The sequence below is a fragment of the Antennarius striatus genome, chromosome 9 (genome assembly GCF_040054535.1).
Source record: "Antennarius striatus isolate MH-2024 chromosome 9, ASM4005453v1, whole genome shotgun sequence".
In the NCBI taxonomy this organism is placed as follows: domain Eukaryota; kingdom Metazoa; phylum Chordata; class Actinopteri; order Lophiiformes; family Antennariidae; genus Antennarius; species Antennarius striatus.
In genome coordinates this window covers 23,011,466-23,035,415 of record NC_090784.1, presented here as the reverse complement: position 1 = coordinate 23,035,415, position 23,950 = coordinate 23,011,466, and the positions used below count along the sequence as shown (strand labels likewise).

Here is a 23,950-nt window from a genome sequence, read left to right as displayed (position 1 = left end):
ATTTAGCACAATTTGACTTAGATAAAAACGTCATTCTATATTTATTTCAGCTTTGCATGTAGTTTAGACTCACAATTTAAACTAAATATAAATTCTATGTATAGTGTAGATGCTGTTTTTTTTCCCCCCACATAGCTGCATAGTTATAAACCCAGATATAAACTGCTCTTCTGTCAATTTAAATCCAAATTTCTAAAGTAACTTCTATGAGTCATTCACAGAATTAAAGTTCATTAATTAAAGTTTATTATTAAAACTCTAAATTAGCCAGTGATGGTGAAACTGTCATCTGCAATCCTTGAGGTCAAAAAAGGCCTTTACATCCAAAAAAAGAGGTGAATCTTTGGTTTGGAGGAACAAAATATGATTTTCCCTTGTGTCTATCTTTTCTTTTGCTTCTGTGGGAGTTCCCATGGGAGTGTGTGTGTGACTCAATGTTTTCAAGCAAAGATAAAGAACACACACGACTGAAAAACCCACGCCATCTGCGTGTGTGAAAGCATATTAAAAAAAAATAAACCATGTAAATGCATGGAAAACACTCCATTCAACAGCAGCTCTAATTTGTCAGTCGGAATTTATTTAAAAGGCAAACACACACACACACACACACACACACAGAAAAAAAAAACACTGAAAGGACGAAATTCCAGCAACCCTGTTCTTGGGGGACGCTACACGGCTCACCAATTTGTCAGCTCCACTCCAAAACGCTTCACAAAAGGGCATGCGGGCCTATAAAACCTCCCACACCAGGATACAGTAGCTCCAGCCCCCCCCCAAACACACACACACACACACACACACACACACACACACACACACACACACACACAGTTCCTCCTCTTCCATGACTAAGTGATTCAACCAGCTCGGGTGCGGGCTTCTCTCGCTTACAATCTAGTGATGGAGAAAACAGAAACCCGTTTACAATGCAGCTTACACCCGGTGCCCCCCCACACAGACACACACACACACACACACACACACACACACACACACACACACACACACATATGGCGCCCGGGCTCAGATTTATGTGCGGGACGCATAGTTTTGGGTGCAATTTGGGCACAGAAGAGAGAGAGAATAGAGGGCAAGTCTGTGTATATTTGAGGGTTGGGGGGTGAGGGGTTGGGGTGGTGGTGGTGGGGGGGCACAGGGCTAAGGCTGTCTGTTCTCTCACCCTCCCTTTGAGTCAATAGTGTTCCGGCAGCTGAGCTCCTTTATGGGGGGAACAATCTGGAGGGTCTTGTCAGGGAGCCGAGCAGCTGCTGTTTTCTGGCGAGTCTCTTTCAGCGACCACAGGCCTGGAGTGGGCCCCCCCACACCAACCCCCCCACCTACCGCCACCCCTTACCTCCCCTAATTCCTCATTCTCAACACCCCCCCCCACACACACACACACACACACACACACTGGGAGCCCTCCCACACAATCCCAGACGATGAAGAGCGCGAGGGAGTGTGGTGACGGTGGTACCCGTCGCCCCGGGTTACCGTCCTTCACCCTGAACAATGCTTTCATGAGGTATGTGAGGAAAGTTTCCTCAGAACGAACGCAGGTGTTAAATAGTGTATTAAAACAAAACGCTGTGGTCATGTGACGCCAGTGGACGTTTGATTTCCTTCCTGTCGTTGTTTCTTTAGTGATGTCAGTCACAAGCCCCGCCCCCCTTCATTGATCAACTCTAGCAGCAGCTCCAAAGTCAAACTCGGGCGGTTGCCTTCATCCCTTTTTGAACCTGCGCCTGTCGTCGGTGGTCGGCTTCGGTTCCCGACGTCCCGCCCCCGTTAGCTGCTGTCTGACGGCACCAGGTTCCCCGTGGTGTCCAGCTGCATGCATTTACAGGTGCAGGCCGACACCGGGCACTCCGTGTGGTCTCTGCAACGACCGTGTCAAGAAAACACAACCAATGAAATGTCAGAATGACCCATTTTCAGGATTCTGTGGTAGTAATTAAACATATTTCCTGCAAAAACAACATCCGACTAGGATTTTAAGAACTGTTTTTGGAAAGGCTAGCAGCAGATCCGCGCATCAGGTTTCGATTCTGCTTCACATTTGTTTTAGTCACCTGGGATTAAAACTAAGCACAGGAGAAGTCAAGTGAAGACGGTTAAACCACAGGCAAATCATTTCTGCCTGGCGCTGTCCTGTCGGTAAAAGATAACTAACGGTTTGCAGCTTAATGACCTCCTAACCAACCGGTTTACGCCGGAAAACTGAGTCAGATTTCTTGGGCAGAATCCCAAATCTTCATCTTTAACACTTCAAAAATAACCTCAGAACATTCAGATGTGCAGAAACAGTTCTTAAAATCTGGTGTCGGATGTAGTTTTTGCAGGAAAAATGTATAATTACGACAACAGAATGCTGAAAATGGCACTTCGGTCTCCTCCTAAACTCCAGAGGAAAGAAAAATGTTGAGTATGTCATGTATATTAAATATTGCAGCAAATTGTCTTCCTAACATGACGACATAAATCACGTCTGTAGCCTCACACAAGCTGTAGGAACCACCTGTTCTGGTTCACTAGAATCCCTTCTCTGTAAAGAATTTGATTATTTTGGGGTGAAAACTGGGTTGGGGTTTTGTTTTTTTTGCGTCAGACCATAGAAAACCCAACGTCCTCCTCGCTCCCACCTGAACCAGCTGAGCATGTGGCCGGCGTGGCCGCCGTGTCGACAGTTGTGACACCAGGTGAACCAGTTGTTGAACTGAGCCAGTTTGTTCTCTCTGGTCAGGTCCACCTTCTCGTCAGACTTCCCAGTTCCTGTCAGAAAAGATTTACCCATAAGTCAACAGTAACCATCAATAAATCCTCACTATCTAGCAGCGTTGGCACAGATAAGTCAGTCGATTTGGCTGCCGGACCACCAGGGGCTCGAATCGATCAAAGGTCAGATCGGCTGAGCCTCTCCCCGTGGGTTTACCTGGGCAGTTAGACACAGGTGTACCCATGTTCATGAGGCACAGGGCGCAGCGCGGCAGCGGCTTCCTGCAGCCGGGGCAGCTGGTGACTTTGGACTTGGTGGGGGAGCCGCTGACGCCGTATTGGCTGAAGCCGCGGCCCTGGTGAGGGATGGCCGAGCAGCTGTAGGAGATGGACTTCCCGCAGAAGTTGCAGCTCACGAACACCTGTCGCACAGGAACAAACACCATTGATAAGACGGCGAATCGCCAAGGTGAACCCGACAAGAGCCGGACGGCAGCTGTGGGGTTTCCATTCGAGAGGGGGGGGGAGCCGATCAGCAATAATCCGACGTTTAAAACTCAGAATATCGGAATGTGGGTGATGTCATGGGGTAGAGCCTGACTGAAGGCAGGCCTGCCCGGACATGTTTCTGTTATTAGGCTTGAAGAAAGGCCCATTGTGGTGGCGTGTTTGGATCGCATGAGCAGGTTTCTCCAGGAGACGTCAACAGAGATCGCTAACTAGACAGACCTCACGGTGAGCAGCGCTTCAGGTCAGAGCAGCTTCCTGTCGACGGTACAAGGGTCTCGCTCTGGTTATCAGAGACGCAGAAGAAACGACTCAGGAGTCAGTGTCCGCTTCTTTGTCGTGACTCCGGAACGTTAGAACAGCTGGAATTTAGAAACCAGCACCAAAGCTAACAGTAACCGATCACGACTCAGATTATTGACTCAGGGATTAACGCCTATTTTTTTAAAATAATTTACTGGTTAGTGATTAAACAGATTATTTTTTACGGGACCGGCTAAAGCCAATAACGTAATAACAGCTGGTTATTTTACAGTTACCCGTTTTTGAAATGTAGGAGGCCAACAACATTAGAATTTATTACTAACCCCTAACCAACCTCCTAATCTAACCCCTAACCCAAACACAAACCCCTAATCCCAACTCCTAACCCTAATCTAATGCACATCCCCCAATCTAAACCCTAACCTTTACCCCTGACCTCCTACTCTAAGGCCTAATCTCTACACTACTACTCTAATCCCTAATTGTTATGTTATTACTGTTGTACTGTCTGTGTTGTACTGCCTGTTGTACTGCCTGTTGTACTGCCTGTTTACCGTGGGTCAGAGAGGACTACAATTTCATCTGTGCTGTATGTTGTGAATGTATGTGAGAAAACAGGATTGGACTAAAGATCCAGTCGGTTCAGGTTGGAGCTGATCGGAACATCTAACGTTTAAATGTGTGTAATTCACGTGGCAGCCATGAATCATGAGTAAAAACTGTTGTGTTTGCATCTAAACTGTCCTTAAAAAGCAGAAGCGAGTGTGTGACGGTGATTTTTCAGTAAAAGGCCTTGAGTCATTTCTGTGTGTGTGTGTGTGTGTGTGTGTGTGTGTGTGTGTGTGTGTGTGTGTGTGTGTGTGTGTGTGTGTGTGTGTGTGTGTGTGTGTGTGTGTGTGTCACTGTGTTTTCATGACGTGTTCAGTTTACAGTGTAAACAAAACCAGGATCACTCATTCGGTTTTCTTTTCTGATGCAGCTCCAGTCGCCCAAACTCCTCCTGGTTCATTTGTGAAACATTCAGTAGAAACAGAGACAGAATAAAAGAGTCTTTATCCCAAAAGAGTCTGAATCCAACGGAACCCAAACCACAGATATGAAGAAACCTCTAAATATTCTGTGTTTTGTTTCAACAACCACAAACATTTGGATCACAGTTGGTGAAAACAGAAAAGCTGCGGCTCCACCTTGAAGAGCAGCCAGTAAAGCTTTCTGTGATAACTTCATTACTTCAAACTGAATCATTGATCAAAACGGTCATTTGTTTCACCAGCAGACTTCATTTCGGGGTTCCGATCGTCTGGAGGCGTCCTTTACCTGCGCCAGCGGCTTGGAGCTGGAGTCCAGCTTCCCTCTGTGGATGTCGAACTCGGCCCGTTTGTGCCAGAACCTCCAGGCGTCCAGGAGGTTGCGATAGTTCTCGATCCAACACTGGACGCGCGGGTCCTTCAGGACGTCACCGGGGGAACCCTGGGGGGAGGAGCTCATCGTCTGAACCTCGATTATCGTCTCAGTTTACGTGAAATAATGAAAAAAACACAGTAGAGTGTCGTGGAACGGACAGACGGAGATGCTAACGGCGGGTTTCTGTTGGTTAGCAGGTTGTTGTGTGTTTTACTCTCACACACTTCAACCTGTTCCACAACTGCGTTTGCTTTAGCTCTTTTGAACGGAAAGAAGCGCAAACATCTCCGACGGGTTGGCGTCACAGGTGGCGGCAGCCGCCTGGAGAACAACAAGGCGCGACCTTTTAGGAACGGCAGGCAGGTCGCGACACGCGCCTCCATCGCTCCCTTCCTCCCTGATCCAGTTTTTCTTGACATTCAAATCAGTTCTTTATGGATTTTGTTTATTTTTCCACAGCTTCCACTGGTTTTCTGCATCCCTTCGTTTAACGTACTTAATAGAGATGTTTGTCATCAGCTGGTTAAACCTCGTGTTGTGATGTCACTTCCTGTCCGCCGGTTCACCGTGTGAAGCGAATCAAATTTGTGTTAATCTGTAAAAGTTGTTCAATAAATGTTGAGTTTGAACGCAGCTGCAGATTCCCTCCGTCCGTGTCACCATCTGACCTTCTCAGCTGGGTTTGGTTTGGTTTGGTTTTGGCAAGTTAGTGCATGTAGGAGCGACGTGTTGGTAACTGAGTTGGAAGCTTCCTCTGAACTCCGACCGCGTCTCTGAAAAACACTCGTGACGAGTTCAGTGGAATCCGTTTTGAAGGAAAACACAAAATGACGGCTGAGTCGCTGTAAAAGTTCACCAAAACACAGTTTTGGAAACACGCTGGAGAAACAGTGACTAAATCTTTATTTGTATTTGATCACCGCGTCTTAATTTTATATTTTTGAATCAGTTCCGTGAGCAGCGGGCTCTAAATGTGTTTTGTTTCCAACCCCAAATAGAATTAGAATGAATGAAAGGACGAATACAAAATCAGGATTGCGTCAAAAAATAGATCCGGACGTAAATGTTTAAATGTTTAAACTCTTTCCTAGAAGGATAAACACAATTTAACAGTCCTGAGATCTGAGAGCTGTGGTCAATGTCTGCTTGGATATTCCAGCTTCAGTGTGTAAACCTGATGCCTGTGCAGGTTGATTTGACGCCATCAGGAACCGTTTCGATGCAAACTCTGAAAAAACGCCACTTTCTCTGAATCCGCGGTGGATGACGTGGTAAAACCGGTCCCGTACCTTCAGCATGCAGAAGCTGGCGGTCTGGACGTCTCCGGTTCGATCCACGTAGCTCTCCATCAGGTCCACGCCGTCTTTGGTCAAACCCGTCAGCAGGATGCCCTCCAGGTTTCCCGCCTCCTTCATCTCATTGGTCAGTTTGTCGATGTATCGAGGCAGCTGCGGCGACAAGGCAACACCGTCGTGACAGCGGGGTGCGAAGTGGGACGCGGTGTGTGTGTGTGTGTGTGTGTGAGACGTTACCTGGGTGTCGTTGAGGAACATGCAAGCGAAGGCGACCCGGTCGCGCACGGCGACGCTGCTCTCGTACTGGAAGACGGGAGAAAGTCGCTGGTGAGGTTCGGTCGTTTCTGGAGAGACTGATTCTTACAGGTTAAAAACAAAATGAGAGACAGAAACAGAAGCTGAAGACCAGAGAACAGCCGTCCCTCGTTCATCACGGGAGTTACGCTCTAGAAATAACCAGCGATAAGTCGAAATCCAGCTTTAGATTTCATAATTATTCTAAATGTTTTAAGGCTGTAAACTCCTGAAAGTGTTTTAAACAGTCTATCAGAGAGTCTAAAGGTAACACAGGTAACGTCGCCTTGAGCCGCAGAACTTCTACCTTCTGTTAGCAGAAGTCCAGAAGTCCAACTTATTGTGTGCTAGTTAGCATCCTCCTGTGTTTTTGTGCTTTTGAGCTGCAGAACGTTTGGTGGACATTGAGTGAGAACTCCCTAACGTCCGTGCCGTGAGCGGGTCGGTTACCAGAACGCCGTCGTACGCCCCCGGCTCGCTGGTGAGGAAGGCGAACATGACGCACAGGTAGGGGTTCTTCAGCTGCAGCCGCAGCGAGCTGCACATCTCCCTCCACAGCGACGACTTCTCATCCGTGTAGCCCGACAGCGCCATGGCAACCACGTTCAGGTTCAGGTCTCCTGCGAACAGCGCGGACAAGCCGGAACGTTATGCAGACGATTAAATGGTTCACACATCGGTCCGGTCGCACCGGCTGTCAGACGCCGGCCGCGAACGGATCCGTGTCTGTGAAACGGCGATGGAGTCGTCGTGTTGAACTGAGACCAAACAGGAAGTGTGTGGGAAATGGAATGGGACCCAGAACGGCTGCCAGAGGTCAGCAGCCTCCACTAACGGGCGTCGCACTAAAATATGTTTGGGAAAATATTTTAAGCAACACGATTCCTGCTTCTGTTGCCGGGTTACGACAACCACCAACAACTTTGTTCTGTTCTGATGACGTCGTCCTGTCTCCAATAATGGCTCCTGATGTTTTATTGACCAAATTTACCCATTAAACAACCAAACAACCAGTGGGTTACCCCCGGCGACGCCCCCCTCACCCCTCTCGGCCGTGGCCCCCTTGTTGAGGAGCTGGATGGCGCGGCGGATGTCCAGGTTGAAGAGCGCCACGGCGGCGGCGCGCTCCCACTCGCGCTCCTGCTCCAGCGAGCGCAGGAAGGTCTCCACGTCGACGTCGGGGCCGCGGCCGATCCACCCGCACAGCCGCAGCGCCAGGCAGCGCTCCTCGCTCAGGTAGCGCAGGACGTCCGACTGCCGGTCCGAACCGCTCCAACAGCGGCGGCTCTCGGCGGTGCCTGAGGGAAACAGGAAGTGGACGCGAGTCTGAGGCAAGGTCTGGTTGTTTTTCACATTAAAGGTCGAGTTGTGGGTGATTTTTACCGGAGCTGGTCCTCACGATGTTCTTGATTCCAGAATAAACCACCGACTGTTTGTTCCCCTGCAGCTTCAGCTCCAGGTCCTCGGCACACTGCTTCATGAGTGGAGCTCACATAGGAATTTAACCGGCACTGCTGAGGCGCCCTTGAGCAAAGCACCATCCCCCTACCAGCTGCTGATCAGGGCGCACCTCGAGTAGCTGCTGCCTCCCTCTGTATTTAAATTAGTGTGTGTGTCTGTGTGTGTGTGTGTGTGTGTGTGTGTGTGTGTGTGTGTGTGTGTGTGTGTGTGTTCGTGTGTGTGTGTGTGTTTTTGGGGCCTGTACACAATATATACATGTTACACAAAAATATAACGAAAGTGAAAAATAATTTCCCCATGGGAACAATGAAGTGCGTTTGTTCTTCTCAAGATCAGAGCAATTTTTTAATTTTAATTTAATTAAGTTTTAATTTAAATGTAATTTTAATTACATTTAATTTTAATGTAATTTTAATTACATTTAATTTTTATGTAATTTAATTTTAATTTTATTCTAAATTTAATTTAATCTAATTTTAATTTAATTTTTAATTTAATCTAATTTTAATTTAATTTTAATTAAATCTTTAATTAATTTAATTTCGTTTCAACTTAATTTGATTTAATTTTAATAATTTTAATAATAATAATAATAATGTTTTTAATTAATCAACTTATTAACCTACAGTGGAAATAAAAACTTCAACACCACACAAACCTTTTGAAAATGTCCCCGCTGCGGGACGAATAAAGGATGACCTCATCCTAAAACCGCCGCTCCTGCCATCACAAAGGATATAGGACAGGTCGTACCACAGAGACTTGAGCTGGGGGTCGTTGCCTCCGGCCAGCAGGTGGTTCCTCCACACCTGGACCGTGTCGTGTCCGTACCTCGACTGCGCCCTCTCCCTCATCTTGGTGGCGATGTCCGTCTCCACGGCGCCTGCGGCGCCGTCCTCGGCGCAGTCGTACAGGTGTCGGCCGCACGCCCACATGAGCGACGTGGTAGAGCTCCAGGCCAGCGAGATGCGCTCGAACACGGTGAAGTCGGTCATCACCCGGTTGGCCGCCGACACAACCACCATCCGGTTCTGAGAGGACGGGTGCCAGGCGAAGCTGCCGATCTGGCTGTCGCAGGGCTGGACGCTGCGCTCGATGATGGTGGGCTCCGTCTCGTCGCCGATGGGGGTGGGCGCGTGCTGCATGTCGTACAGGCGGATGATGTTGCTGTCGCGCGTCAGCGTGGCGAGGAGGCCGGTGCGGGTGGGACACCACGCCACCTAGAACCAGACGAAAACACTCAGAATGAACACTTCCTGCTTCCTCTCCCCCAATGCATTGTGGGTCGTACCTTGGTGAGAGGCTTCGGCTGCTCGCTGAGCGTCAGCACCGGCTTCTCAAACTTCCTCAGATCCCAGATCGCCACCTGGCCCTCGAAGAAAGACGCCACGCGGTCGTGGAAGTGCGGGTCGACCGTCACGCCCTGGATGGCCTTGGTGTTGACGAACGTCTTCTGACTCGTGTTCCTCAGGTCAAAAATGGCGAGGTTTCGATGCATACCCGCCAGCAGCAGCTTGGGGTCGCGGAGGAGCCAACAAAGGGACAAGCAGGCGTCGTTCTGGCCCAACTCGTACAGCGGTTTGGTCACGACGGCGCTGGAGTCCAGATCTACGGACGACAGGCGGATCTTCTCCGTGGCGACGCCGGCCTCGGGGGAAAACTTACTGCTGATGTCCCAAATGAGGACGGAGAAATCTGCGCGGTGCTTGTCCAGCCCGGCGGCCAGCAGGTTGCTGTCCACCGGGTTCCAGGCCAGCGTGTTGCACTGACGGGCGTGTTTGGGCACAAACTCCTTCCCCACCAGCTCCTTGCAGGCAGAGTTGTGGCTCTGACCCAGACTGGTCAGCACCACCCGGCCGTTAGCCTGACCGACCGCCAGCAGACACTCGGGCTCGTGCTTCGGGTACCAGGCCACACATTTCATGTACGGGGTGTCAGAGTTGATGGCCAGTAGCGTAGCAGCAGTTTCCTCCGACAGCGGGAGCGTCCCGGCTTTGGTCTCGGCGCTGCCCGCGGGTCCGATGCGGTACAGCCCCAGCTCAGAGTCGCAGATGACGTAACGGTCAGGGTGGTGGGGGGACCACAGGATGTCCGGCTTGGAGCCACTCATGGTTCAGCAGCAGCTACCAGGATGAAGAGATAACATGACACAGATTCAATTCAAATGTCAACTGTCAGACTGCAACATCCTGCGACACCCCTGGAGTCAACACTCTACCCTGACCTACACTTTTTTGTGTCTCTGACTTCCTGAAAATGTCGCTTTATGTTCTGTGATTATATCTCATCAGGTTTCAGAGATGTCTACCTAAAAAGGTATAAAGGTGACAATTTGACCTTGACCTAGTTTTTCAAGGTCAAGTTCATCCCCTTTGCTGCCCGAGTAATGTGCTTTATCTCTCATCCTTCTATCTGGAAGGGTTGTGAAGACATTTGGTGGATGTAAAAACTTTTATTTGTCCCCGAGGGGCAACTGAAGGCAAATAAAGCAGTAAAAGTTAACACACAGAAACACTAAATGTAAACATATACATGTAAATATAAACAGTGTAAAGGTAAACAATGTAAACATGAACAGGTATGCATTACAGGTAAACATAGAAGTTACCTGGGAGTTAATCGATTATAGTTTAAAGATATTCATGTTGGATTTCCAATAATTTAATTTAATTTTTAATTTAATTTAAATTAATAACAATAACGCCGATGAATCCCTGAAATGTGTTAAATTAAACGAAACTTTTCTCGCTAACTTGTGATTTTTGTTTCAAGTCAGGAAGAATTTCACAAGCAGAAGTTGACAAAAGTTGCAAAAAAACGTATTGATCTGGAATAAAACAGCGCTGACAGGTGAAATATTGATCTGTTGCAGCAGCTAAAGCTAAAGCTCAAAGTTTGACATGCTACATTGGTGGAGCTAATGCTAACGAAGGTGAAGCGCGAGATAAAACGTGACGCTCACGTGACGCGGGTGCACTTAGCTCGCGTTTAGCTAAAACTCACCGATGTTTACGAAGTGTTGTTCGTTAAAAGCAGCCAAAAGTACGCTTTTGAACACACATGTCGAGTAGAAGCACGTAGAGCCGAACTGAGTGTTGTGTGTTACACCAAAATATGTCCGTGGTGTCATGAATGTCACCCAGTCGACGTTCCGGTTAGGCTTAAATGTGTTATTAATAAAGCTGACCACCAGAGGGCGGCCGAGTAAAGCCTGTGAACACGCGTTAAAATTAAAAATTAAACTACAATAAAGCACATTCATCAAAATAACGCAATTAATTGAATAAAATTCAGCAGATTTTGTTGAAATTTGCTTTTCTTTTTAAAACATTGGTGTTAAAAGCTTCTGAATTTTACAAACAGGCTACTACTGAGCTGCAGGAATGGGATTCGTGCTACAACTCATCTGGTTTTCACATTAGTGGACGAATGTGGAAAAGTAAAGCAATCTCATTTGGGACTAATATGCACAGCTTCCAAACAATTTCCATGTGAATCAGCCCAAAACACGAAGCGGAGGAGAGAAAATCAAACAGTATTCACCACAACAAGCAAACACAGGATGCTTTATTTTGATTAAACTCAGTCAATTCATCTTATAAATGGAGCTTATCGTATCTCCACTACTATAATCATGCAGTAATGTTGTTTTTATTGTGTGACCAGATTGGGGCGTCATGAGAATAAATCCCGGCTGTGAACTGGTGCGGTGCTGGAGTGCTGGACTGGCCCCCCACTCGTCCCACATGAGATCATCTGAGGTCCTCAGTTCATTCAGCCCCCCGTACAGGACGAGATCCAGCGGGGAAATGAAACCCAAAGAGCCACGACTGACTGGGATCCACGCGCCGGCTGAAGATAAATGAGAGTCTAGGTAAAAGACCTGCATGTTGTTGCTTTATTTTCATGCATTCATTGTTTTTGACTCATTTATTAGAATTACATGACAGTTTGTATTAAAAACCAACAGATCATATTCATGTCAGTTACAGTTTGCTGCAGATGAAGGTACATTAAAGATTAAATGTGGCAGAATTTGCCACATGGTATTTCAACAAATCACTCTGGCTTCACATATATTATTATTGGCCTCTTGTATTCATGCAAACATATAATAAAGGAAGGAACAGTGGAATTAGACTCATTCGTGTAGGTGCAGCTTTTCTGATTTCTGAGCAAAATGCATGGAGGAAAATAAAGCCGGTGACTCTTAAATAGCTGCAGGATATTTTGCGCTTTGCATTCCAGTGTAGTTTGTATTTTCTGCTAGGATGGAGATGTTGTTGAGGGGAAACCTGAGGAGAGGAGCAGCGTTCTGCTTTCTGCTGCTGGTCCTGCTGCACGCCGCCACTGGCCAGACGAGGACGACGGGACGCCGGGCGAACCACAGGCTGGGCGACGATGGAGGAAGTGGTAACTTTACTGTTTTAGGGGGTAACAGAGTTCAGATATCTGCAGAAATAAACAAATACATCAACATAAGACTAGAGCTGTCCGGTAAAATCATGCATCAGTTAGTTTTGGGCATAAAAGCTGCATTTTTATGCGAAGAATCTGAAGATATTTTGAGTATTTTGTGACTTTCTTTGGAAGAAATGAGACAAAATTTGACAGCAATACCATCACCGATTATTTTTAGCTTATTATGAACATCTTCATCTCCTCCATCTCCAGCTTTGTCAGCATTTTTCCTTCATGATGCCAGAACCACTGATTTGACACAAAACTTGAAGTTTGTGTCGTTTTCCTGGAGTTAGAGACGGGAATGCTGAAGAGATCTGTAGGAACGTTGGGCCTTGACCTAAATGTCCTGTCAAAAACTGTTCTAAATATCAAATAGTCAAAGGTCACACTAGTTAAACCCGGGTTTAATACCCAGTTTAAGCTCTACTCACAGCTGAGGGGCGGTGCAGCTTCAGCCGTCTCCAGGTTCCCTGAGGTTTGCTGGTTCTCCTCCAGGTTCCTCGTGTTCCCTGGAGGTGGTGTTCATCCTGGACAGCTCGGAGAGCGCCAAGTTGCTGCTGTTTGAGAAGCAGAAGGCATTCGTGTTGAGCCTCAGCGCCCGCCTGGCGGGGCTGCAGGTCCCCGGCTGGACGCTGCAGGTAAGACTGGCGGCGCTTCAGTACAGCAGCAGCGTGTCGGTCGAGCACCGCTTCTCTGATTGGACGGGCCTCCAGTCGTTCCGAAGTCGCGTCAGCACCATGACCTACATCGGCCACGGGACCTACACCACCTACGCCATCGCCAACGCCACACAGCTGATGCTGCGAGAGACGCCGGCGGACAGCGTCAAGGTGGCGGTGCTGATGACCGACGGGGTCGACCACCCGCGCAATCCCGACGTGATCGCGGCGGCAGCGGAGGCCAAAGGTCACGGCATCAAGTTCTTCACCCTGGGCTTGTCGGACGTCAGCCAGCAGAACCAGAACAATGCCAAACTCCGCGCTATTGCCAGCGCCCCCGCCCAGCAGTTCGTCCAGAGTCTCCTGAACCCTGAGCTGGAAGAGAAACTGCTCAACGAGATGGTGAGTGACATCAAAAAGACCCCACCAGACCCAACCAGACCCCACCAGACCCCACCAGACCCAACCAGACCCAACCAGACCCCACCAGACCCCACCAGACCCCACCAGAACCCACCAGACCCAACCAAACCCAACTAGACCCCACTAGACCCCACCAGACCCCACCAGACCCAACCAGACCCGACCAGACCCCATCAGATCCACCCAGACCCCAGTGAATCCAGGGTTTAAGGATTGGGGTTAGAGGTTAAGAATGGGGTAAAGGGACGTTTGGCTAGTAATGTAATGTAATTATTCGGGTTAGGGTTAAGGTTAGGTTTAGTGACTTTTGGCAGGGGTTAGGGTTAGGATTATAGTTGGGATTAGGGTTAGGGGTTGGGGTTTGAGACTTTTGGCTAATACAGTAATAATTTTGGGTTAGTGTTGGTGTCAGGGTCATGGTTAGGGTTAGGGGTTGGGATTAGGGATAAATTTAGCATTAATCACTTTTGGATAATGATGTAATAAGTAGGGGTTAGGGTTATTAATAAATTATTACATTATTAGCAAAAAGTTATTCCTTATTACATTTCAAAAACAGGCAAATTCATTAGATAGATAGATAGATAGATAGATAGATAGATAGATAGATAGATAGATAGATAGATAGATAGATAGATAGATAGATAGATAGATAGATAGATAGATAGATAGATAGATAGATAGATAGATAGATAGATAGATAGATAGATAGATAGAACAAAGAGACGTAGCTTTATTTGAGGGAATCTGCTGTTACATCGCTTCAACTCAATCAGATGAACATTTCCCCTCCGTCTACTTGGCAGAGAGATAATAATACCGTCAGGGGGGCAGCAGGGAGTTCCTGCCCCCGGTTTTTGTCTTTGTTTTGGGACTTTCTGCCCTCACAGCAGGTTCACATCTCGATGACTGAGTTACTGCTTTGTATCTCCCACACACCGGGGTAGGGTCAGGGTCAGGGTCAGGGTCAGGGTCAGTGTCAATGTCAATGTCAATGTCAATGTCAGGGTCAGGGTCAGGGTCATTGTCAGGGTCAGGGTCAGGGTCAGGGTCAGTGTCAGTGTCAATGTCAATGTCAATGTCAATGTCAGGGTCAGGGTCAGGGTCATTGTCAGGGTCAGGGTCGGGGAGGTGATGATTTATCAATTATACACATTTATTCCTTGTGAAAAACTCACCATACATCTGAATTGTTGTTGACGCACGAGTAAAAGGAACCTATTGAAACATTTCCTTTGCTGGTCTTTTCCCTCCAGGCTGCCGTCGCGTTAGAAGAGGTGAGTTTCCAAGCGTTTCCTGTTCTACATATTTACCTCAGACAGAAGGATGACTGTGTTGTTCTGTCCGTCAGTGTCCTCAGGCTCAGGTGTGTCTGTGTGAACGAGGACAGAGGGGCCCGCAAGGAAGTCCAGTGAGTATTAGAGCTTTAAAAATCGATCTAAAGCTTCTGTTTGAGCTCTGTTTCCTCATCGGCTCCTCTTTTGATGACATCACCAGGGTAGAAAAGGGGACCCCGGCTTCAGGGGGCTACCGGGTCTCAGAGGAGCGAGGGTGAGTCTCAGCACGAGTCCCATCTAGAGTCCGACGTCACGTCGTTCACGGCGTTGGTTTCTGTTTGTCAGGGCGAGCCGGGTCTGAACGGCCAACCGGGGCGAGACGGTCCAGAGGTAAAGATCAACCCCCATTGGCTCCAGAGTGTTTCTGTCAGATAGTAAGGGGGTCTAAAATGTGTTCCCTCTCCCACAGGGTCCCCCCGGGTATAAGGGCAACAAGGTGGGTGACGTTCGGCCTCAGCATCATGTCGGTTCCTGTCAGAAGGAAATCAGAGTTTAACCCTCAGTTTGGTCTTGCAGGGGGAGAGAGGAGACTGTGGCACCCCGGGGGAAAAGGGCGACGCCGTATGATCAATAACGCCGAATAATTTTATATCAATAACACAGATTTGGTTCTGATGATCAATAACCTTTTGGTTTTTCAGGGGCTGGAGGGGCATCCGGGACAGCGAGGACTAAAAGGAGAACAGGTAAAGCAAAAATGCGCTGCTCAAATTGTTGGAAACACAGTTTTAGCATGCTACAGGTGCATGTTAGCATGTTAGCATGTTAGCCCCTCATCCCTCACTCCACCGGACCCACGGCCCGTCACGGCGCCCGGCAGACGATCCGACCCCCGCTGTGAAAAATTGGGAGAGGAATTCGTGTTATTCCACTAATGTGCACTAATGGAATGTGAATATTGGATTATGGGTAATCCTGATGCTAATGTGGGAGTGAATCCAGGCTTGCAGGATATTATTCTTTGGCGGGAGCAGACTTTGTGTGATGGGATTAGAGCCACCCCACACACACACACGCATACACACACACACACACACACACACACACACACACACACACACACACACACACACACACACACACACACACACACACGGCCTGAGAATGGAGGGACAGGAGACGCATCGATGTTGGTTTTAATCCCGCCTCTGTGGCGGCGGCCTGGTTTTAACCTGCAGTATGGCTTAAAGGGTTAAATTAGAGAGATATTAACGTGGTTTAAATAATTTTGTTTGTTTGTTTGTTTATGTAAAAACAGCCAAAACTGTAAAATTAAGTAAGATTTCAACTTTTGTTTTGTAGGGATTGAAAGGACCACCTGGAGACATGGGTGTCGAGGGCCCACTGGGACCTAAAGTAAGTTCTCCAACGCCTTTAGTTTGCACCTTATTAATAATAATTAACAATCAATAACAAAATAAACAAAAAACAAAAGAAAAATTAAAGCAGGAGTTAGAAATCAGAACAGAACCAGACTTTGTGTTTTCGGGCCGTGTCAGGCCCGAACTTTTTGCTCCACGAATGTTTTTCCCATCTGTGCAGCATCTCTACTGGTTGCCTGGCAACCTCGTAGCGACGCCAAGAAGGCTGCAGTTATTTTTAGAATCAGTTACGTCTATTTTTGATTGAAACGGCATCTATAGGAAGTTCTATATTTTCTGAAAAGCAGGATTATTGGGTCGATCGGAGAAACGATTGATTTGAGATCGTCTCTGAATCAGGGGGAACTTTTCCTCTGAACCGTGAGCCGCGGGTCCCAGACGGTTTCCCACACGACTCTGGTGTCACCAGACGTCGGTTTTAGCGATGTAAAAAACGACCTTTAAAACCGGTGCAAGAGGATAATAAGATGCCGATGCCCCGGTCGCCATGGAGCGACTCAACAAAGACGTCTTTACACAGAGGGAATATAATGTGATTTACAGCTCATCCAGGAAAATTCCAGACTTTAATAAAGTGTTTTATGACACGAACAAGAGACGTTCTTTATTTCCTAAATGTCAGTTAAAAAAATGAGAATAAAATCCATTTGGCTTTGCTGATGAAAGACATTACGCACATTTTGGAGGGTATTTCCCTACATGTGAACAAGATATAAAATAAATAATAAATAAATAAATAAATAAATAATCACGTAGAATAAAATTATAGTGTGTTTGTTTTGTTTCAGAGTTTGTTTAGTACAGAGTTTAAACAGGAAAAGATGACTAATTTTGCATTTTGTCAAAATGTTTGATGGATCCATCCTGATACATGAAAATGTGTTTGTTTGTATGTTTGTTTGTTTGTTTGTTTGTTTTTTATTTCCTGGCCACAGGGAGACCGAGGGCCCAACGGTGCCCCCGGACCACCAGGGGACTTTGGCATCGGATTCCCAGGAGCAAAGGTTACATGAATTTATTCTAAAAACATCCTCTAGAATTTATGCATTTATTAAAATCTGATGCAAAACACAAGCATTAAATAACGTCTAACATCATTTCACTGATAGTTAGAATCTGTACATACCTGTACGTTTATATATTATTGATATATAAATTTGATGCTTTCAGGGTGAAAAAGGCCTTCAGGGGAAACCGGGTCCCGTTGGTTCTGTTGGTGTAGGAGAACCAGGATCACCAGTGAGTTCAAACTGGTTTAACTGGATCAGGATCAAGTCTATCCTCCCACTGAACATTTTTAACTCTAATTCAATTCTTTACTTTAATAATAATTAATCAATAAGTAGACTTTGATGATGGCTTATATCTAAATTTGATTGCACTCTTTTGTTGCTGTAACTGACGTCGGTTGAATACGTTTAACAAAGTAAAATCTAAACACTAAACAGTAAAGAGCGAACAGCAGTCGTCTGGAAAAAGCTCAGCAGCATGTACCAGATTCATTTCATCGTCCAACATGAAAAACACGTTCATGCTTCACTCACATCCCAGTCCAAGATTTGGAAAATTGATATTGTGAATAATTTCCAAGCCCCTGCTGCCCCCTAGAGGGGACTCTACACACCAACAGTGTTTGGACGGTTCATTATTTACTCTCTCGTATGTTAACAACACTTTCACTTCACATGTAACGATTTTAATGAGTATTTCTGGTTTAGGGTCCTCCAGGAAATCCAGGTGTGCAAGGGAATCCTGGACCGCCTGGAGACGGGTTTCCAGGACCGAAGGTGGGTTCAGGTTTTACTCTGAGGGTTTTCAGTAACACAACGAATTAAATAGATCCTGATGTCATCAATGATCCAAACGCTCATAGAAAACAGTAAATGTGTTGAGTTGGGAAGTTTTACCCCGGAATACTTGGAAAACACCATTAGTAGTTATTTTACGATTCATATCGTATATTACAATAGGTTTATTACTATGCAACCGACATTTCGATTCAGTCTTCATTACATTTTAATGGAGTTATGTTATATGACATGACGTCCTACCTCAGCGTTGGTTGGCTGATTGATTGGTTGGATGGCGTATTTCATTGGTTGGTTGGTTGGTTGATGTATTTCATTGCCTTCAGTTGGTTGGTTGGCTGGTTGATTGGTTGGTTGATCTCTATGTCTTATGGTGCACCTTTGCTTCAGGGTGATCGGGGATATGACGGTCCCAGAGGGAATCGGGGGCTTCCTGGCGTTGGGGTCAAAGGTGACAAGGTAAGTGTTGGGTCAGACTCTGGGCGATCCACATCGGATGCTCCTCTGCTGATTTGTAATACAGTATTTCACATTCTGTGCTATGGAACCTGTGTTTGTTCCCTGTATTTCTGAAGCCATCTCTTGTCACAGGGTAGTCCGGGGCTTCCAGGGGCTTCGGGTCCCGTTGGCGTTCCTGGTGTGGGATTTCAAGGAGAGAAGGTAGACACAGATGAGATATCTTCTAAACATCAGGATGAGAATCAACAACGTCCTGGTCTCCCTTCTTTTCAACACCGTCTACTTTTTCACAGGGTGATATAGGCCCAGTTGGACCTTCAGGCCCCCGAGGACTTCCAGGCATTGGAATAACTGGACCAAAGGTAAGACTGTTATTGTGTTATGAAATTGTACCCTAGATTAATTTCTCCATAACAAAAAAAACTATTAATAATAAGTATAAGTCAAGTTTTGGGTGAAAAGACTGAATCTGAATCCACAGGGGAACCACGGGGTCCAAGGTGAACCTGGACCCCCCGGTGAAAGAGGTGTGGGGCAACCAGGACCCAAAGTAAGTCCTCTGTTCTCCTCTCAACAATAACTCACCAATCACAGGACAGTTTGGTTCCCTTTAAAAGTAAACAGAAGGACGAGACAATTATCATTCGTTCCCACGGAAAACAGTTAGCTTAGCGTAGCTTAAAAATGTTTCTCTTTTTTTCCTACAGATCACATCAGCGTCCAATGTATTAATAATGTCATTTACTCATGGGAGACTCCAGCTAGTCTTTCCTCCTGTTTTATGCTATGCTAAGCTAAAAAAGCTCATTGTTTCTTGCCATAACATTAACATTAATATTATTAAAATTATAATTGTTAACATTATCACATCAATTTTCCTCTCTGAGGGTGACCCGGGGTCAGAGGGGTTACCGGGCTTTCCAGGTCAGCCAGGAGAGGATGGAGCACCGGGACACAAGGTGACATCATTACCTAAACCTTTAAGCTGTTAGCCATTAGCTGTTAGCCAAGCTATGTTTTCTGTACCTCATTTATTACCAGATTTCTTACCTGTCTCTTTCTTCACTGACTGCTTTCCCATGACGACAGGGTGACATCGGATTACCGGGGCCCAGGGGTCCTGATGGGGCTCCTGGTAAAGGCACACCTGGGGAGAAGGTAAACAATATTTTATACATTTGATAAGACCAGAAAGATTATTTTGTATTTATAACATGATCAATCAAAATTGATGATTCATTTTCATTTGGAAGAATGTGATCACCAGCTTCTTGTTATTGTGGCAGGGAGACAAAGGGGTGAGAGGAACAAGAGGACAGCCAGGTACAGTCGGTCCTGTTGGGCCAATAGGGGCAAAGGTATGTACAAGTAGGTCATTGGTAAGGATCAATATGGAGAATGAGAAGAGAAGAAACCATAAAAGATTATGACTAATAGATTATCTATTAGTCTTAATTTCTTTGTCTGATTCAGGGGGATCCAGGAATTGTAGGACCGCCAGGAAAACCTGGACCATCAGGGCGGGGGATACCTGGCACCAAGGTAAGCCTGTGTTCTGCAAACATCAGTAGCTGGAGGGGGTAACGCCAATAAGGTTGGGTCACTCTTACTTTTCTCAGGGAGAACCGGGTCCCCAAGGTCTACCTGGGGCCGTGGGAGAGCCTGGGGTACGTTTGCCTGGACCCAAGGTGAGCCCCTCCCCATTTGATCATTCACCAATCACCTGAGAAGGTTTTGATAACAGTAGGAGGTTTTGCTTTGTAGGGAGACAGAGGGCCACCGGGTCCAGCTGGGTCGCCTGGACTAAAGGGTGAAGGTTACCCCGGCCTGCCGGTGAGCATCACACTGCACTAACCTGTTTATCGCCGTGCATCAAGTAATGGTTCCACTCTGATCCTCAGGGGTTTCCAGGGTCCCCGGGTCTGCCAGGAGAGACGGGATCAGAGGGCGTTGGGTTACCTGGACCAAAGGTAAAAGCTTGCCTGAAGGAGGGAAGTCGTGAGGGGAATGAGAAAATGTTCTCCTTCCTATCATCCATGTTGGTGTGGTTATAATGAAAAGTGATACCACTGGTCATCGAGATAATGAGCACTGCCCCATATAGGTAGCTGGGATTATGCAAATTTAGTCATTCATTCTTTTGCCGAACTGCTTTTCCGCTTTAACGTATCACGAGGGCTGCTGGAGCTTATCTGAGCAGACTTACTTGTATGAGGTGGAGAGACACACTGGAAACTGCCACTATATCGCAGAACCACGCAAAAAACGAACAACCACTCACGCATGGACAATTTGGAGCCAACCAATCCACCTGAAGGGCGTGATTTGGAGGCAAGAGGAAACCGGAGAACCCGGGAAAGCCTATCTAGACACGGGGGAGAACAGGACTCGATCCCGGAACCCTTATGCCGTGAGACAATAGAGCTACCCACTGCCCCATTGGGCTGCCCATTAATGCAGATTTAGATTCATCCAATTGGATTTCCAGGTTTCCAAGCTGAAGGAACGTACTTTATTTCTCACATTGAAAACACATTACTGGTATATTTAAATGTTTTACTTCCCGATCAGGGAGACAGAGGCTTACCTGGACCTCTTGGACCCGCTGGACCTCCAGGGATTGGCCTTGTTGGTTCTAAGGTAATCTGTCCAGTTCTCAACAGCAACTTTTGAAACTATACGTTCATTTTTTACAACATCTATAGTTTAGTTTCCTGTGGGTATCCAGAAAGACACACACTTTCCTTTTCCTAAAGGGTTCCGTTGGCCAAATGGGTCCACCGGGTGCACAGGGATTACCTGGGGAAGGCATCCAGGGACAAAAGGTACTTCCATCAGCTGTTCTTCACATTGAGGAAAGAGACGTAAAGAGTGTTAATCAATCCCCAAGGGGGAATTCAAGTGTTACAGCACAAGAACAGAAATAAGTACACACAAAAACAAGACAGATATCGTAAGCAACTCTTAAAACTGAGATAATCAGACGTTTGCTTTTGTTGACAAGTCGTTGGCTCTGCGTTTGCAGGGGGAACCCGGATTTCAGGGGATCTCTGGTCCAAGAGGACCTCCTGGACATGGTCTACAGGGGGACAAGGTAACGGTCCACAAATATGAACGGGACCATGTCAACAGGAAACCTCTCTATCTCATCACTACTGTGTGATTCAGTGACCCTTTCTTGTCTCAGGGTGATCGAGGGTTCAGGGGGGAAAAGGGCAAGAAGGGTGAGCGAGGGGAATCTGGAGAGGCAGGATCCGCCGGACCTTTGGTACTGGATTTTGATTTCAATGGATTTCAATTAATCAGATTCAGCCAATAAATATCAATTGTTGCTTTCTTTTAAAAACACAGGGTAGGACGGGACAAAAGGGGGAACCTGGACTGACAGTAAGTCTCAGTGTTTACGCTGAAATTCAAACAATGCAGATAAAAATATCAGTCGGTGACGGTTTAGGTGTTACTTCAGCAAAATTTATGAAAGTCTCTGGATTTCACAGAGGGAAGAAATCGTCAAGATAGTGAGATCTATCTGCAGTAAGTACCTCATCCTCCCATTTCAAATTTGTTCTGATCCATTGAATCAATAGCTTCGCCTCTTCCTCTTTGCCAGGTTGTGCGGCGACGTGTCGCCAAACCCCACTGGAGCTCGTTTTTGTGATCGACAGCTCCGAGAGCGTCGGCCCCGACAACTTCAAACTGATCAAAGACTTTGTGAACTCTGTGATCGACCGAGCCTCGGTCAAACGGGACGGCACGCGGGTGGGCGTGGTCCTGTACAGCCACATCAATGTGGTGGTGGTCCACCTGAGACAGGAGGCCACCCGTGACGAGATCAAGTCTGCCGTGCGCTCCATGACCTATCTGGGCGAAGGGACGTTCACAGGTAGCGCCATCCGAGAGGCCAACCAGGTGTTCAAGGCGGCGAGAAAGGGCGTGAAGAAGGTGGCCGTCGTCATCACGGATGGGCAGGCAGATAAACGAGACGTGGTCGGTCTGGAAAGCGCTGTGTTGGAAGCTCAGGGGAGCGGCGTGGACATGTTTGTGATTGGGGTGGTCAACGAGAGTGACCCGCTGTACGAGGAGTTCAGGAAGGAGCTCAACCTCATGGCCTCGGACCCCGACAGCGACCACGTCTACCAGATCAGCGACTTTAGCATGCTCCCAGGTGAGTGATCATGTTTGGACCTTTGTAGATTCCTTTTACAGAGTTATTGAAGGTTATGTTCTCCCGATCTTGCAGTTGTGGAGAAGAAACTTCTGAGTCGAATCTGCGAGGACGAACAAGGACGTTTGTTCAGCCACATCCCAAGCTCCAGGCTACCTCCGGGAATCCCAGAGGTCTCCAGCAACGTCCGGGAACCTCCGCACAGGACGGACACGGACACGCCCACCTTCACGGGCGACTACAGGAGGGTCCACCTGGTGGTGAGGAGGACAAGTCTTTGTCAACGACAAGTCTTTGATTCAAGTCTTTGTGTCAAGTGAACTAACCTACCTCTTCTCCTCCAGCCGGGCCCCCCAGCATCACACCCGAACTGGGAACCCAGACCCACTACAATCAACCGACCCGCCTCGGAAACCCAGAGACTCCCTCTCTTTGACTGGGAGCCCTTCAGACCAGTGACGGAGGTCCTCCCAGCGGCGCACCCCACCAACCACATGGTGACAGGAGCCATCGGGCCAAACGGTCCCATCCTGAGGGCCCCATTTGAGGAGAAGACGACGACGACACCAATGCTGCCGTCTCCTGCACTGGTACCAGGTAAAGACCGAAGACAATTAGACAAAATCTAAGCCAAAAAGTTTGGAAGTACAGTTCTGGTGAGTTCCTTTGGTCTTTTGATGTTTTCAGCAGAGGGCTGTGGCCTCCTCCTGGATCCAGGACCTTGTCGGGAGTATGTGGTGAAGTGGTACTACGACGCCATCGCCAATTCCTGCGCTCAGTTCTGGTTTGGAGGCTGTCGAGGGAACAGCAACCGGTTTGAAACCGAGAAGAGCTGCAGGGAAACCTGCGTCAAGTTCTGACACGAATATACCGGCGGTCCAGAACGCACTTGAGTCCTTTTGCTACGACTTCAAGCATGAAGTCCATTTCAGATCCCTTTACCAGTAGTTATTTCTGTGGAGGGAAAATAAAGATGTCTAATAAAAAGTTTTTAATGGTCCAGGAGGCTAGGTGCTATCATTCCTGTTGAGCTAGTACAGAGAAAACGTTACTGCCACAAAAAATATAGGAACCACTAACCTGTCTGTACTGAAAACAAAAACCTTCTGTATGATGCAGCGGGGTATTTTTCTACTTGGTGTCTTTTAATACTATGAAATGTAATTTAAAATAACATAAACATGTCATTTCTTGTTGCTTCGATGTGTCATCATTGTGCATCACATACCTTACAAAGTAACTAGCAATGGAGCTAACTTTTGAGAAGTATTTTGATCTAGTTGATAACTGTCTGAAGTGGATTCTCC

At 47.1% G+C, this 23,950-nt stretch overlaps 2 protein-coding genes across 3 annotated transcripts; one reads left to right on the top strand and one right to left on the bottom strand.

Moving 5' to 3' along the window:
* Positions 1-560: 560 nt before the first annotated feature.
* On the bottom strand, positions 561-11,081 carry mios (missing oocyte, meiosis regulator, homolog (Drosophila)). Its single transcript, XM_068324043.1, has 12 exons — positions 10,950-11,081; positions 9,238-10,069; positions 8,686-9,166; positions 7,869-7,967; positions 7,529-7,783; positions 6,936-7,105; positions 6,429-6,494; positions 6,186-6,344; positions 4,810-4,962; positions 2,939-3,143; positions 2,649-2,778; positions 561-1,885 (listed from the first exon to the last, which is right to left on the bottom strand). Exons 2-12 carry the CDS (start codon positions 10,054-10,056, stop codon positions 1,795-1,797), a joined length of 2,628 nt encoding a protein of 875 aa, XP_068180144.1. The 5' UTR covers positions 10,057-10,069; positions 10,950-11,081; the 3' UTR covers positions 561-1,794.
* A 515-nt stretch (positions 11,082-11,596) lies between these two features.
* col28a1b (collagen, type XXVIII, alpha 1b) lies at positions 11,597-23,841 on the top strand. Of its 2 annotated transcripts, none has more exons than XM_068323565.1 (35): positions 11,597-11,820; positions 12,217-12,359; positions 12,906-13,471; positions 14,749-14,769; positions 14,844-14,903; positions 14,990-15,043; positions 15,115-15,159; positions 15,239-15,265; positions 15,346-15,390; positions 15,471-15,515; positions 16,132-16,185; positions 17,147-17,215; positions 17,382-17,450; positions 17,930-17,998; positions 18,410-18,478; positions 18,611-18,679; positions 18,772-18,840; positions 18,960-19,028; positions 19,366-19,437; positions 19,568-19,636; positions 19,765-19,836; positions 19,952-20,020; positions 20,098-20,166; positions 20,243-20,311; positions 20,380-20,448; positions 21,050-21,118; positions 21,235-21,303; positions 21,504-21,572; positions 21,666-21,746; positions 21,830-21,865; positions 21,976-22,012; positions 22,089-22,643; positions 22,719-22,903; positions 22,988-23,240; positions 23,334-23,841. In XM_068323565.1, exons 2-35 carry the CDS (start codon positions 12,218-12,220, stop codon positions 23,501-23,503), a joined length of 3,555 nt encoding a protein of 1,184 aa, XP_068179666.1. In that variant the 5' UTR covers positions 11,597-11,820; position 12,217; the 3' UTR covers positions 23,504-23,841. The 2 variants fall into 2 exon arrangements, with proteins under 2 accessions (XP_068179666.1, XP_068179665.1); XM_068323564.1 differs by having other exon boundaries at positions 11,599-11,820; positions 23,331-23,841.
* The last annotated feature ends 109 nt before the right edge of the window (positions 23,842-23,950 follow it).